The sequence below is a fragment of the Schistocerca cancellata genome, chromosome 3 (genome assembly GCF_023864275.1).
Source record: "Schistocerca cancellata isolate TAMUIC-IGC-003103 chromosome 3, iqSchCanc2.1, whole genome shotgun sequence".
Classification (NCBI taxonomy): domain Eukaryota; kingdom Metazoa; phylum Arthropoda; class Insecta; order Orthoptera; family Acrididae; genus Schistocerca; species Schistocerca cancellata.
In genome coordinates this window covers 480,262,643-480,278,747 of record NC_064628.1, presented here as the reverse complement: position 1 = coordinate 480,278,747, position 16,105 = coordinate 480,262,643, and the positions used below count along the sequence as shown (strand labels likewise).

Genomic DNA, 16,105 nt, shown 5'->3' with positions numbered 1-16,105 from the left:
GCGTCGTGATCTTCAATAGTCCCACACCGAAAGTTCACTCTATATTGCCTCTAATGTTCAACCTCACCGAGCCTGTGCGTATTCTCAACCATTCAATAAAGCGAACTTCTTACATTCAGCTCTCATGATTTATAAATGTAGATCCACCAGTAATGAGAATTCTTTGGAAAAAAACCTATTGTTCTCACGTCGCCCGACAACCAGGCGACGGAATTAAATGCATCTACACTCCCGCTGGTTAATATGCTGATGTGGATGGAAGTTGTCTGCGCGTAAAATATGCTCGGCTGTCAGAAGATCAATTTCGTTCGCTCCGCTCGTTGCAGGTTTGCGTAGTATATTGTCTTCCCAGCAAGAGTCATATGCAAATCCGCTGAACTTTCTCGTTGCACAACAAAGGTCCGTACAACTCATCTGCTCTCTTTGTGTTTCTTTTTTTATTTTCTATAAAGAAATAAAAAAAATTTGTTTCTCTTCATCTGCATATACATCTAGATAGATACTCTGTAAATCACCCTAAGCGCCTGGCAGAGGGTTCACTGTACCACCTTCACAACAATTCTCTACTTTTCCACTCTCGAACAGATCGGGGAAGAAACGAAGACCTATATCTTTCCGTGCGAGCTCTGATTTCGCCGTATTTTATCATGATGGTCTTTTCTCCCTATGTAGGCGGGTATCAAAAAAATATTTTCGAATTCGAGGGAGGTAGTGGTGTTTGAAATTTCGTGAGAAGATCCCATTACTACGAGAAACGCCTTTGTTTGAACGATGTCCACCCCAAATCCTATATCATGTCCGTAATACTCTCTCCCCTATTTCTCGATAATACAAAACGCACTGCCCTTCTTTGACATTTCTCGATGTACTCAATCAACCCTATCTGCTAAGGATCCCATATCCCACAGCAGTACTGCCAATGAAACGAAGTCTTCCCCACAAATAATTTGTGTGTTCTTTCGAATGTCTGTTGTTCGTAACTGTAATTCCTGAGTACTTAGTTAAATTTACGGCCTTTATATTTGATTGATTCACCACGTAACCGTAGTTTAATGGATTCCTTTTAGCACTCATGTGGATGACATCACACTTTGAATTATTTAAAGTCGATTGCCAATTTTCGCAATTTGTTTTGATATTCTTATGACTTTACTATACGATAAACGACAGCAACCTCTGGGAACAACCTAAGACGGCTGCTCAGATTGTCTCCTAAATCGTTTATATAGATGAGAAACAGCAAGGGCCTATAACACTACCTTGGTTTAGGGAAGACTTATTTTTTCAAACCAACTAGCACTCGACACCCACATGTAATAAAAGCTACATTTCCTCTCTATTACATTTCGTCTGTGCCTGTTTCATGCTAGTATCGCGACAGAGCAACATGTGATGTACTTCCTTCATTAAAATCACGACTTTTCACATGTGACAGCAATCGATTACTCGTTCAAAATAAACACATCCCATATTTTAAGTATTATAACTACATCTAAAGTAGTAATGGGATTTCAAAGAGTGAAATGCCATTGAATTCGTCATTTAGAAATACTATGTTAGCAGCAGAAATTACGTTTCGTTTGGGAAAGCGAAGCTGGTATCTACATCTCTTTAATTGCACTGAAGAGCCAAAGGAACTGATACACCTGCCTAATATCGTGTAGGGCGCCCGCGGGCACGCAGAAGTGGCGCAGTACGACGTGTCATGGACTCGACTAAAGTCTGAAGTAGTGCTGGAGGGAACTATCACAATGAATCTTGCAGGGCTGTCCTTAAATCCGTAAGAGTACGATGGGATGGAGGTCTCTTCTGAACAGCACTTTGCAAGGCACCCCAGATATGGCCAACGGAAGTGTTTAAACTCAAAACAACGGAAGTGTTTAAAGTCAAAAGAGTGTTCCTCGAGCCAATTCTGTTCGTTTGGGGTGTCGCATTGTCCTGCTGGAATTGCCCAAGTCCGTCGGGATGCACAATGGACATGAATGGATGCAGGTGATCAGACAGGATGCTTACGTATGTGTCACCTGTCAGAGTCGTATCTAAATGCATCAGGTATCTCATATCACTCCAAATGCAAACGCCCCACACCATTGCAGAGCCTTCACCAAACGTCTCCTGCTGACATGCAAGGTGCATGGATTCATAAGGCTGTCTCCATATACGTACACGTCCATCCGCTCGATACAATTTGAAACGAGACTCGTCCGACCAGGCAGCATGTTTCCAGCCATCAACAGTCCTATGTCGGTGCTGATGTGTGAGGCGAAGCGTAAAGCTTTGTCTCGTGCAGTCGTCAAGGGTACACTAGTGGACCTACGGCTTCGAAAGCCCATCTCGTTGAATGGTTCACACGCTGATACTTGTTGATGGCCCAACATTGAAATCTGCAGCAATTTGAGGAAGGTTGCACTTCCGTCACGTTGAAAGATACCTTTTAGTTATCGTTTGTCACGTTCTTGCAGGACCTTCTTCCAGTCGGAGATTTGATGTTTTACCGGATTCCTGATATTCACGGTACACTCGAGAAATGGTCGTACGGGGTAATTCCCACTTCACCGCCGCCTTAGAGATGCTGTGTCCCATCGCTCATGCCGCGCGGGATAGCCGAGTGGTCTGAGGCGTCTTGTCACGGCCCGCGGGGCTTCCCCAGTCGGAGATTCGAGTCCTTCCTCGGGCATGGATGAGTGTCGTCCTTACCGTAAATTAGTTTAAGTTAGATTAAGTGATGTGTAAGCTTAGACCTTACCACAAATTTCAAAAATTTTTTTTCCATCGCTCGTGCGCCGACTATAACACCACGTTCAAACTCACTTGAATCTTGATAACCTGCCATTGTAGCAGCAGTAACCGAGCTAACAACTGTGCCAGACACTTGTATCTTGTATAGGCGTTGCCGACTGCAGCGTCGTGTTCTGCCTGTTTACATATATCTGTATTTGAATACGCATGCCTATACCTGTTTCTGTTGTTGTTGACTCATTGTAGACGGCACCACATTTTATGAGGCCTTTCTCACAGGTTAGCTGAAATCCTCTATTTGCGGATGATCGTCCGCAAAATCGTTTCCACAGTGTGAGGTGTCAGTTGAGCTGTTTTGCATACACTTAATATACTGCCGATCTGAACTCATCTATAAAGGAGATAGCATATCGAACGCCAGTGCGACCCATTATTGGGTAGCGTTCGAGTATCTGGGATTCCTATCAGGTCGAATTAATGAAAGACATCGAAGCAGTTGAGAGGTGTGCTTCTAGATTTGTTACCTGTAGGTTTGATGAGCATGAAAATGTTATGAATATGCTTCGTGATATTAAATAGGAATGTCTGGAGGGGAGATGACGTTCTTTTTACGAGACAGTGTTGTGGAAATTTAGAGAATCGGCATTTGAGGCTGACTGCGGAACAATTCTACTGTCGCCAATGTACATTTTGTGTAAGGACCACGAAGATAAGAAGCGAGAAATTGGGGCTCGTTTACTTTTTGACAGTCGTTCTTTCCTCCTTCTATTTTCGAGTGGAACAGGAAAGGGAATGACTGTTAGGGGTATCTGGTAGCCTCCGCTACACATCGCGCGGTGGCTTGCTGAATATCTACAAGTACATAGATGTAGAACCTCGGTGACCTACAGGGAAGGCAGGCTCCCTGCAAGGACATGCAAAATTAAGAGAAACAATGTCGTGCAAGAGATAACGTCTTAATAAAAGAAAATTACTAGGATGATTCAATTAAACACGGAAATACGGATACTACACCTCGCACAGATAAATTAGTAAAGAGACTCAGCAAACCAGAAAAGCAAACAGGTGGTCACTATTGCAATTTGGTTGACTCCCATGAGACATGTTATAATATGATTTACCCATTGAAGCAAGCATTTAAACATTTAATGAATGGATAAGAGTTTGCAGATTCCAACTATAGCCTCGGCAAAGGTGGATAGACACATAAGAGGATAATATAAAACTACATCGTGGATATGGCCAATGAGTACAAGAAAGGTTAGTGATTTAAAGAATGATCGCTGGAAAAGAAAAAGCGAACACCAACGCTTTCTCAAAATTGTATGATGGGTGCAGCTAGCTGTCTGTGAATATTAAATCTGCGCAATGAAACCCTGATGCAAACTGGCTAGATTCACGTCCCCCTCACCTCGGTCGCAGCATCGATGACATATAGTGCTAGTATGAAAGACATATGCAGGAAATTTTGAGTCCTGATCGGCCTCCGCACATCTCTCTAAGTAGGAGATATGATCTCGCTCCCACAAGTATATTCTTCAGCGTCCCTGAAGCAAGTGCACTCTTCGATGTCCTGCCTCAAGTGTGTTCTAACGCTGCGAAACTTAGCTCATTCTGCCAGCATCGGAATCTCACAGGCCTATTGCAGTAGACCATATGAGTTCCGATCAATAATAACTTAACAAACTTAACAATTTCATACTCTCACGGATTTTGTCGTGGTTAACTAATAATGGTATGGCGTGGGATAAAAAGCAGAAAAAATGTCCCCTTACATGACAGATTTCCAGCTATGGCCAGCCAAAGGCCTTCCATTTAGGCACGTGTGGGAAATCTCGTCTTCCTCTGAAATAATTACTTTAGTCCAATCACTGAACCTCTTACTCATATCTGAAAAAACATTCCTACGTGGCACAGTAACGTCTTACAGCTGGTCCCATGGTGTGAAACTCTGTGTTTGCACCTGCTATTCAGCTCATACGTAGCCAAACGGATTTGTTTTAGTGTCTCGATCAATGCAGTTTTTACGGAAAGCAGTCCAACCTCTTGAATGCTCCTGTTGTGTGGACATGGGAGACTGCCATTTCCCTGTTTTATACGTACTCAGAGGCAACTTTCAGCAGTGTTATGTTCCCTGTGGTGAGCCGTCTAAAGAAAGCCCCCAAGGCTGCAGAAATAACAAGTCATCCACACTACATTAGTTAGTTAGTTACTTTCATGTTCCATTTTTCATTTTGCACGATAAATCGTCATGATGTGGAACGAGTCAATTTACATTCATATTGCAGATTAATTTGTACATCTATTTGTACTCTAAAAATCACCATATTGTATTTTATTATTATTATTATTTCCCGAAAAGATATATAGATTGAGTTAGCAATTCCTGCCCACCACCTTTTACACATTACAAACACAGAAATTCTTCTGCGGAGTAGAAGCAGTTGCCAAGGAGAAACCTTTTCAATTTATTTTCAAATTTTATCTTTCTGGGTAAGTGGTCAAAAATGTTTGTTACAGCGTTGTGCACCCACTTTCTGTGCTTAAGAGAACCTTAATGTTGAATAATGAATGTCATTTTTTCTTCTAGTATTGTAATTATGTGCCTCATTGTTCCTTTTGAACTGTAGTGGATTAGGTACAACAAACTTCATGAGGGAATAAATATACTGTGAAGCAGTAGTCAGAATACTGAACTTCTTAAACGTATGTCTACAAGATAATCGCGGGTGAGCACCACATATTATTCTTAAAGCACGGTTTTGGATAATGAAAACCTTCTTTCTTAAAGATGAGTTACCTCAGAACATTACTCTGTATGATATTAGCGAATGAAAATAAGCAAAATGTGTAAGCTTACTGATTTATTTCTCTCCAAAATTTCCTGTGATCCTAAGTGCAAATGTGGCTGCATTAACTTGTTTTAGGAGTTCCAAAACGTGTTTTTTTTTCAATATAAATTCTCATCAATATGGACACCTAAGAATTTTGAACTTTCCACCCATTGTATTATTTTATCACCATGTGTTACACTCATCACTGGTGCAGTACCCCTGAACGTGCAGAACTGAACACGACATTATGAGGTTTTCACTCTGCAGCGGAGTATGCGCTGAGATGAAACTTCCTGGCAGATTAAAACTGTGTGCCGGATCGAGACTCGAACTCGGGACCTTCGCCTTTCGTGGGCAAGTGCTCTACCAACTGAGCTACCCAAGCACGACTCATGCCCCGTCCCCACAGCTTTACTTCCGCCAGTACCTCGTCTCCTACCTCCCAAACGTTACAGAACCTCTCCTGCGAACCTTGCAGAACTAGCACTCCTGAAAGAAAGGATATTGCGGAGACATGGCTTAGCCACAGCCTGGGGGATGTTACCAGAATGAGAAGTTTGGAAGGTAGGAGACGAGGTACTGGTGGAAGTAAAGCAGTGGGGACGGGGCGTGAGTCGTGCTTGGGTGGCTCAGTTGGTACAGCACTTGCCCGCGAAAGGCAAAGGTGCCGAGTTCGAGTCTCGGTCCGGCACAAGGAAGTTTCATATCAGCGGCCACTCCGCTGCAGAGTGAAAATCTCATTCTGGAAACATCCCCCAGGCTGTGTACTCTATTGTACTCTATCGGAAACATCATCAAAACAGAAGAGCTTTTATTCTTGTATTCTTGAGAAAATGTATGACTTAATTTCAAAAGTACAAGTTGGTGGTACATTCATATGATGTAATGTTATGAGAGTTACTTCTTCAGCATATTGATGTGATCTTTCTCTTGAACAATTGGTCCATATGCTTTCTACTGTATTGTAAAATGATTGTTAAACACATTTGCTACCTGTGACTGTCATTTATAAACCTTCCATTCAGTTCAGTAGTAACGTTATCCTCTTGCTTCACTATATTACATGTTGCATTAACTCTGTTGTCAGACGTACTGATTTCTGACATTATGTGTACGTTTCATGATTTTTCATAACGTTTCTTAATAATAGTGAGTAATTTTTGTAGTGCACAACTACTGCAGGGTCTCTACTTGTTCTTCCCAAAGTAGGTATTTCCTTTTTCGTTTCACAAGATATTTCAATCCCCTTAGTGATCTGTGGTTTTTTACATGGCTGATTAATGCCCATCTTATTAAATTATGCAGAAAACTATTTTCAAATACTGATGTGAATTTATGATGGAATATATTAAATTTTATATTGGCATTTAGGTCTTTATAAATTTCATTCCAGGTTGGTTGTTGTAAACTAATCTTAAAAACATTTGCCCTGTAGTCATTAATGATTCAGACTGACTTCCACCGAGGGGTACTCACACTGTAAGGCACTATGTCATTTATCCTGACTAACTGTGCATCATGATCAGAGAGAGCATTTTTTACTGGGTAAACAGTTATTTTCTTGCTTTGTGCCTCATGAAAGAAAACATTATCAATTAGGGACCTATTGTCTTTATCCACCCATGTTGGAAAGTTAACTACTGAGAGCAAATTGTAGAATCCAAATAAGGTTTCCATATCATTTTTCCTATCAGAATCCTTTAGAAAATCTGCACTGAAATCACCACAGACTATTAACTGCTTGCTGATGTGTGACAGACAGCACAGTAAGGTTCCTCATAAATAATTCGAAATTTCCCAGTGTGGATCTATATACAGTTACAATTAAAAGTGATCTGTTTTCCAGCATTAATTCACAAGCACACAGTTCTATGTGCTGATCTTTACAAAATCTACTTGTGTCAATGGTTTTAAACTTGTGTTCTGTCTTAATATATGCAACAACTCCTCATTTTCCCATATTAGTTCTGCATGAGTAAGCTGCTAGACTGTAATCTTTTATATGTAACCCTGTGGTTATGTGGTGCTCAAACAGACACATGATGCTTATGTTTCCCTCTGAATTTTGCGAGCAGTCAAGAAGCTCTTCTGTCTTATTACTCAATCTTGTGAAATAAGCTAACCTCACTTTTCTGTGCGTTCTTGTGGCGCTCTTCTGTTATAGTGACTTCTTTCAAAATAGGGTGCCTGAAACTTGATTATGACCTAAAAAAGGTGCCCATCTGACACCAGTAACCACAGGGATCTTGCATTGTGTGATGGTGGCCCCCCGTACATTTCCTGCAAGAGGTTGAGGTTCAGCCAACCTATCCTTTCCTTTCCTATTCAGGTGCACGCCATGTCTAGTATAACCCCATATCTCAATTGTAGCTACGGCCACTGCATTCACATGAGAATTCACTTCAGTCAGCAGTAACCTGGTCAGCTCAGAGTCAAAACGGCTCACAGCAGTATTAACCCCAGGCTGGTTATGGCACTGCAGGACCTCCGTGAAACTCGCATATGTCCGTGTAGTTGCTACTCTTATTTTATTCAGCTCACCCCTAATGCCGTAATTACTATTCTTAGCCTGGGTGTTTCCTGCTCCACCTACTATAATGACCTGATCCTCTTTGCCAAAGCCTTTGCACAATTTTCCTATGTCGTCTGTTACCTGGGAAGCGAAGGAGAAGAAGTACGTAATTAGCAGTGTAGTCATAGGCAGAAGTCAATACTGTCGGCAGTTTTCATGTAGCGTTTAAAAATTCACTATGCTTACTAATGGGACACGCGTATTAAAAAAGATTCTGAGAAAGTTTGGGCACAATCTATCACGTCACGTCAGGAAACTACCCTTGTCACAGCCACAGATGCATTTTACTTTTCCCAGTGGAAAATTTAATTGCACGAAATGATTCACATTGTCTTCCAAGTAAAACACCATTGAGGAAGAAACAAAGAAGAATCAGAAACAACAAAATGTTAAACCAAGATTGAATGATATGTAAGTTTACACCTACCGTGTATTAATATTGTCACGTGTTAACCAGAATCTAGTCCAAATCCGAAAGCAGGCTCGACAGTGAAATACAACACTTAGCACTGAAAACACCAACTTACACAGCCAGAACGGAACTGACCTCCAGGCCGTAGAGAGCAGGTATTTATACAAACATGGAGTATTCCAGAACGCTGGTACTCATAAAGACATCGAATATTCCAGGATACACAAACAGAAGAAGTTTTATAAGAGCTTTCCAAAACTCATTAATAGTAACCAACAATTAATTTCTGGTGCTCGGGGCAGAAATGGTGACGCGCAGCACGGCAGCTGCCGACGCCAGCCATTACGGTACGCTGCACTGACCCAGCTCGCCACAATGGCGTAGTAACAGCAGATATCTAGCTTGTCCTTTCTACCATCCCAGTTTATTTTTGTCTCCTTCAACTTTTATGTTAGTTAATGCTTTCTGTAGAATGAAACAAGCGACTCTTTCATTAGTATGAATTACTGTCGAAAAATATTAAATGTTAAAGAAGTGGCAAATTTCACCCAAATAATTCAGTCTACACATTACTAAATGTCGAGGAACACCGCTACTTATTAACATGTGATAATAACAAGAAAACGAAGAATTACAATACAGTCCGTTTCTACGGGACGTGCACTTTCGAAGTACAATGCCGTACATGGCTATTGCCTTATTCAGCTGCACTTGTAATAAACCATAGGCATAATTACTATTAAGTGCACGATATTCTTTCCACTGAAATTGGTTCTACTGAATGTCGGTCGTGACCGATAATAAATCCTGGCGCATTCGGCTACACTGGAGTAATTGTAGGGGTAAGCTGTGCAACGGACAAACATCAAACCCAACCCAAATTAGAGGAAAATATAGACCACACAGTATCTAATCACAGTTACTGAGTGTACCAATGTCCTCCATCACACACGTCGAACCTAAGTAAGACTTACAATTATTTTTCTAAACATCTACACTTTTAAGGTTTTTAGCTGATGCACACTTTGTTTACAAGATCAGCCGGCAGGGGTGGCCGAACGGTTCTAAGCGCTACAGTCTGGAACCGCGCGACCGCTCCGGTCGCAGGTTTGAATCCTGCCTCGGGCATGGATGTGCGTGATGTCTTTAGGTTAGTTAGGTTTAAGTAGTTCTAAGTTCTAGGGGACTGATGACCTCAGTAGTTGAGTCCCATAGTGCTCAGAGCCATTTGAACCATTTTTCAATGTTGATCCGAGCCAGGACTCATTACCCTGCCTGGCCACTGCTGGAAACATCATTGCTTGTTCAGCATCTGATAGAAAGTTGTGTTCTGCTCCAGTTTCACAGGAAAACGGTTTGTCTTCTGCTTTTGCCGGTAACATAAATAATACGAAAAAGTAATATTAATAAATGCTACATCATTAATAACAGGACTAAAAATACGCTTATGATCCAAAACTGCCCACTGTCCACGACGAGGCTGAATGTCTCCTGACCTTGTTGCGGGTATGAGAGGCAGCAAGGAAAGAATGGAAGCGGGAGAGAGGCGAATGGGCAGGCATTGTAGCGAATCCACTGATATAATTCGTTTTGTCAAATGGCACATTTTTGTGGCGCTACGGCTGGAAACGAGAATCTATGAAACGGCGAAGCCCGTCGCTTGTTGGGGCACTACTTTCTTGAGTACGTGTTTCCAAATGAACCTGTAATGGGTGGAACGTACTGCTCTTGTTTATGTCTTCTATATTTCCTCTGTCGATTCTATCAGGTACGGATCCTAGACTGACAGCAGTATTGGGATGGTGGTTCAACGAGGTTTTGGTAGCCTACCTCCTTTGTGGTTGTATCACACGTCTTCAGGATTCTTCAAATTAATCTCATTCTGACACCTTCCTTACCAGCGATTAGGTTTTTGTGGTCGTTCCACTTCAAATCGCTCCAGGTTGATGTCCTGTTCCTTGACTACCAGCAGCATTCGATACGGATCTACATTGCCACCTAATGAACAAATTATGAGTACGGAATATCAGACCAGTTGTGTAATCAGATTAAAGAGTCCCTGGTAAACAGAACACAGAGAAATATTTAACCGCAAAAATAATTTCGTGCGATCTTATAGGAAGTGTTATAGGACTATTACTATTCCAATACACTTAAATATCTTTGTGGTTTAAGGCGTAAGTTCAATGTGCTACTGAGTACGTGACATTCATAAAAAAGAAGAAAATTACGACAAATATTTCATCTGACGTTTGAAATTCTTGAAGCAGTAATGATAGCACATGATATGACAACAACTATTTTCTAGCGTAGACCTATAATCGTAGATAATCTGCAATGATTGTGGAAATTTGTGGGGAATTAAAAAAAAACTGTTATTGAATGAGGGCAAATGATTTATTTGACTGCTGGATAGTAAACAGGTGGGTTGTTATTGCGGACCATTTTATTCGAGAGGTGAATATCAACAAGTGACTTAATTTGTTAGCTGAAGTGACGTGCGTTCGATTGTGACGGTAGCTGCAGGTGTGTTTGCTGCGCGGGTTGCAGATGCAGTGGGCGCCCGGGCCGACGGCGTCGCCGGTGTACCCGATGCAGACCGCGCAGGCGCAGGCGCTGCTGAGTCCGCAGGGCTACGGCGGCGGCGCCACCTACTCCTTCACGGCCGACTTCCGACCGCCGGCCCAGCAGCAGCAGCCGCAGGTCCCCGCTGCCGCACCCACCCAGCCCACGCACCAGGTACCACACGCATACGAACCTCGTACAGGCACACATTTGCCAGTTTCGTGGCACTAGTGGGGCATTAGCAACTACCGTCCTGCAGCAGTAGACCGCTTACCCCCACCCCACACCTCGCGGCCCCACGAACTAGGATCCAGTTGAGGTAGGATGGCTCACGTATATTTACGACACATACAGTCGTACTGTAAGTGCAACCACATTAGCGGGGCAACTGTGAAGAGGCCAGATAAACATGTGGTTCCTGAAGAGGGATCTTTGCCTTTTGAGTGATCTGGCCCTGTAACATTAGCTAACACGACCTTGCTATGTTGATATTGAAAACGGCTGAAAACAAGAAGAACCTAAAACCATTATATTTCCTGAATACATGCAGCTCCACTGTATGGCTCAACGACGATAGAATTCTCTTGGATAAATTATTCCCAAGCTGAAATAGTCAATTGGATATCCAGGAAGGAGCTAATCAGGAAGTTTTTGTCATCTGGAAAAACAAAACTGGCGTTTTGCGGGCTGGAATGTGCAATGTTAGATCCATTAGTTTGCTGATGCTATTGTAATTCAGTCAGAGACGAAAAGGGGCTTGCAAGAGCATTTGAATGGAGTGGATAATGTCTTAAAAAGAGATCATAAGAGGAATACAACAAAATTAAAACCGTTGAAACAGGTATCACTGATATAAATAAATTGTAATATGGGACGCTAAAGGTTGTCGATGAGTTTTGATACAGGGGCAGGCTGTGAGGTATTAAAACAGAATAGCTGGCTCCTGAAGGGAATGAACTAATATCGCGTCCCTATGGATTTGCCGATCACATCTAATCCGTACCTTATCATATTCTTGGCATAATGCTGAAGGCAGCATCGATGGACTCTGGATACTCAGAGTTCAGCTTGTTTTCTGTCCTCGGAACTCGAAAAGAAACAAAGTTTTTTGCGCCCGCAAGGCTTCCCTCGTCACTTGTCTTTTCCGACATTTGGCGTCGAAGTTTACTCCTCCATCTACTAACATAAAATCTTTACTTTTTCATCGCCTAGTGTGAAGTGTTATCTTCCTGACGCTCTGTAACCTGGCTGCTTTTCGCCAGAGCAGGAACGCGTTGGTCAGTGGTGGCAGACATTGTGAGTTACGTCCAATGAAACTCAAGTAAAGTTGTTAAACAATCTCCTCTTTCTGATTTGCTGTTTCCTGCTAATAGTGCTCTGAGGTGGGGAGGCAGACAGAAAATCTCTCCTACTTCGTGATATAATTTCCAAACTAATCTATGAGATGGCTAACAGGTAGGCACAACTGTATGTACTATGGAAAATAACTCTGTATTATGAAAATTTAAACCAAACGCTATTTCGCGACGTCGCTTCTGAGGTAACGATGATTCACATGCTGAGCTCTGGGAGGCGACACCTGGAGAGACATCTCTTATCTTGCCGAAAGGTTTTACGAGCAATACTGCGCTTTTCCCACAGAAAGAGGCCGTCGCATGTCCTGTTCGCAGAGCGTGGCATGAGGGAACTGAATACCAGTCTGTATCTCTGAGGATGCGACTCCGCCTCTGATTCTGAACTTTTTATGGTAGCCAGATCTTCTTAAAGGGATACTTATCTTTTGATAGCCAGCCTTTAGGTTCCCAACTGCGCAGTCCCTTCACTGTACCTAAAAGATGCAAGAGTCACTGGAAGCACTGAATCTCGATGCAGCGTCAGTGATAGACTACTTGATCACGGTAAATGAGTTTAAAAATATTCCAAAATGTGCTAGGTGACAGTTTCAGAGAAAACAGGTCACCTAACACCAGCCATGCCGATAAGAAAGACAAGCACGGCCGATGCGCCTGACAGTTCGATGTCGGAGCCACCGCCCTGGACTCCAAATGCTATCGCCTGCCCGCAGCCGACTCCAGCCGTCTGCCCAAATTCACCTGCCTGGTGGCTGTCAGAGCCAGTCACTGCAAGAGGTAAACAAGACCTTGCGTCACACTCTGCATGACCCGGTACTGCACGCAAAGCTTGTCCGCCACTTCTGCCCATGGGATCCGGAGCTGCCTTGAAACTGTTTCTGCTTTCAAGTCGTACCACAAGACTACCAATCGCCATGTCGCGTTGTCACAGCGAGACTCGGCGTGGCACTGCCTCCTCCAATAAGCCGACAACAGCTCCCACTCGTGGGAATTGAGCGCCTAAAGCCTGTCTCTGCCATGTGAGTCTGGTGATTTATATTGCAGTGCTGCTCTTTGAACTCACTTAAAATGGAAATCAAGCGTTCGGCTGTTAAGCTGCGACGTAAGCCATGCTCGACGAGTGAGAACTGGAGTTAAAATATTCAGTTTCCAACTGTCTTACAATGGGTATTCATCGACGAAAGTACACTGTGTTTCAGGATTGACTGTCAGTTCAACGCATTAATGCTAAGGGGATTGGTTTAACATAGGACTTTAATGGAGAAACTTTTCTAAAACTCCCCAACTTGGCTGAAAGGCTTCAACTGATGTCTGTGCACAGCATATATAACGCCAACTCTCTTTTATTTTCACCTCCTTGGGAGCGATTAGCTGGGCAGGAGGGAATACAACTGTGTCGCGAAATTTCAAATTTACGACACATATTCCATACATGCTCATTCGGGCACAAGTCCGATGAAGTGCTGCTCAAGGGAGTCAACGAAGACCTCTTTGAATGAATAGCACAGTTATTGTCCTGCCTAAAGAGCACATCGTAATCACTGATGGGATAAAAGGTAGTTGAAGAACAGCCAAGCCATCGAAAAAGTACAGTAACAAGTCCAGCCAGAATCAATAGCATATACTTGAGGAATTCCGGAGGAAATACACTCGTGGTCCATTGTTGGACACCGGTGTCGGCGACGGGCGCTGATCCATAGTCTAACTTTGGTCGTCGGCTGCTGCGTGAGATCGGATATGCTCTCCACGTGCACTACAGTCAGCTGCTCGCAGACCACCATCATTCCCTGGACACGGTAGAGGAGATGTCTTGCCTTACATATGGCACGTTACCACGGGACGAGCAAATGGAATTATTAGAGGACTTGATGGAGGAGGAGGAGGTTACTGCAGCTATACTTGCCTGTGTGCCCCACAGGTCGCCAAGATCCGACGGGAGGGAACACAAGAAGTTCTCCAGGACCTACTGACAGTTACTGACGCAGGCCTGGACTGACGTATGCCGTGACCTGATGTCCCCTGCGGTACAGCTTTCTGGTACCTTCGTCGAGGGGCTGCTCGTTCCTGTCCATAAACCAAACGGTGGAACCTGCAACAGTGACGTCACTCCCTCCTTAACTCTGGCTTGAAGATCTTTACGGGGCTTTTGGTGGCACGTCTCTGAAGTGTCCCCCGTTTCGTGGTCTCCCACGATCAGGCGTCTTTAGGAGGCGATCACTACATCTAGACTGCCTTGCGTCAATACCGTGACACGATCGCTCTTGCGCGGACACAGCGCATGGCGGGATTTTGGCCTCCCTAGATTTTAGCTAGGCTTTCGATAGAGTTGATCACTCCTATCTGGCAGAAGTGATGCGGTATGCGTTATTCCTAGACAGCTTCCTGGAGGTAATAATGCGTCTGCTACTGTGTGCAACATCTTGGATCCTGTACAAAGGTCGTGTTACGCCGCTTGTCCTGATACAATGATCAGTGCGGCAAGGATGCCCTCTTTTTGCGTTCGCCGGGCTTGGTGGCCGAGCGCTTCTAGGCGCTACAGTCTGGTACCGCGCGACCGCTACGGTCGCAGGTTCGAATCCTGCCTCGGATATGGATGTGTGTGATGTCCTTAGGTTAGTTAGGTTTGAGTAGTTCTAATTTCTAGGGGACTGATGACCTCAGAAGTTAATTCCCATAGTGCTCAGAGCCATTTGAACTTTTTTTTTTTTTTTTTTTTTTTTTTTTTAGCGTTCCTGTACGCTTTCTCCGTGGGACCGCTACTTTACAGCTCCCGGGATGAGTGGTGTCCTACGGCTCTGCTTCAGGTAGCGTCATTAACATCCGCAAATCTCTTGCGCTGCCTATAGGATGTGGACCGCCCGATGAATGCACCGCTCCCCAAGGATCTACGATGTGATAAGATGTCAATTTTACGGTGACTTTATGTGACCTGTGACAACAGTAGGCGCATTTACGCCGAATTCAGGCGGAGCTCCTTGACCATCGGCTCCGAAACTTGGATATGCTGGAAAGGATACGGTATGCAAACGTTTATGTCGCGTCGCGAATATCGCAAGTGGCCCAGAACTTTCCCATCCCACCGTCAATAGCCAGGTGCATGTTAGTCTCATTGGCTTTCTTTGTCAGTCATGTTATTTAAAGTCAGCTATGGGTCTTTCACCCTCCTGAGGATCAAAGGAGGCCTCGATCTCTACCATGTCCGGCACCGAGCTACAACCCTCTTTCTAAGAACGCCTGTCAAGATGTGGCGTACTCCGACTTGTCTCACTGGCCTCACTCGTGGCCCCAGAGTCGCTGACAGACGTCGCAGCGCCCGTTTTCTACGTCAGCAATTTATTTCTTGAACACAGCTGCATCCGGACCATGCTTCTCGCTCCACGTCTACGGACGGCCAAGGTAGCGTATGCCTCGCTGCAATCGCAGCTTCCACCGAATGTGGCTAAAGGAAAACACCTCCTCGTCCCTACTCTTGCGTCCACCTGGTACGTGACAATCTGGAATGCTAGTCGCGTCTTTACCGGATGGAACTGGCGGCTTCGCCATTATGTACCACGCTTGGCGTGCAAGACGACGATGGCCACAGACTTGCCTAACGCGAGACGAACGAAGTTTGACGTTTGGTCCGTTAGAT

At 43.9% G+C, this 16,105-nt stretch overlaps 1 protein-coding gene across 1 annotated transcript in view; it reads left to right on the top strand.

Annotated features, from left to right (window-relative positions):
• The window catches only part of LOC126176372 (protein glass-like), a 109,609-nt gene that overhangs the window by 68,140 nt on the left and 25,364 nt on the right, over nucleotides 1-16,105 (top strand). Inside the window, exons 5-6 of the mRNA XM_049923528.1 lie at nucleotides 11,108-11,296; nucleotides 13,056-13,251. Coding sequence (XP_049779485.1) covers nucleotides 11,108-11,296; nucleotides 13,056-13,251 — 385 coding nt within the window. The remainder of the gene's footprint in view (nucleotides 1-11,107; nucleotides 11,297-13,055; nucleotides 13,252-16,105) is intronic.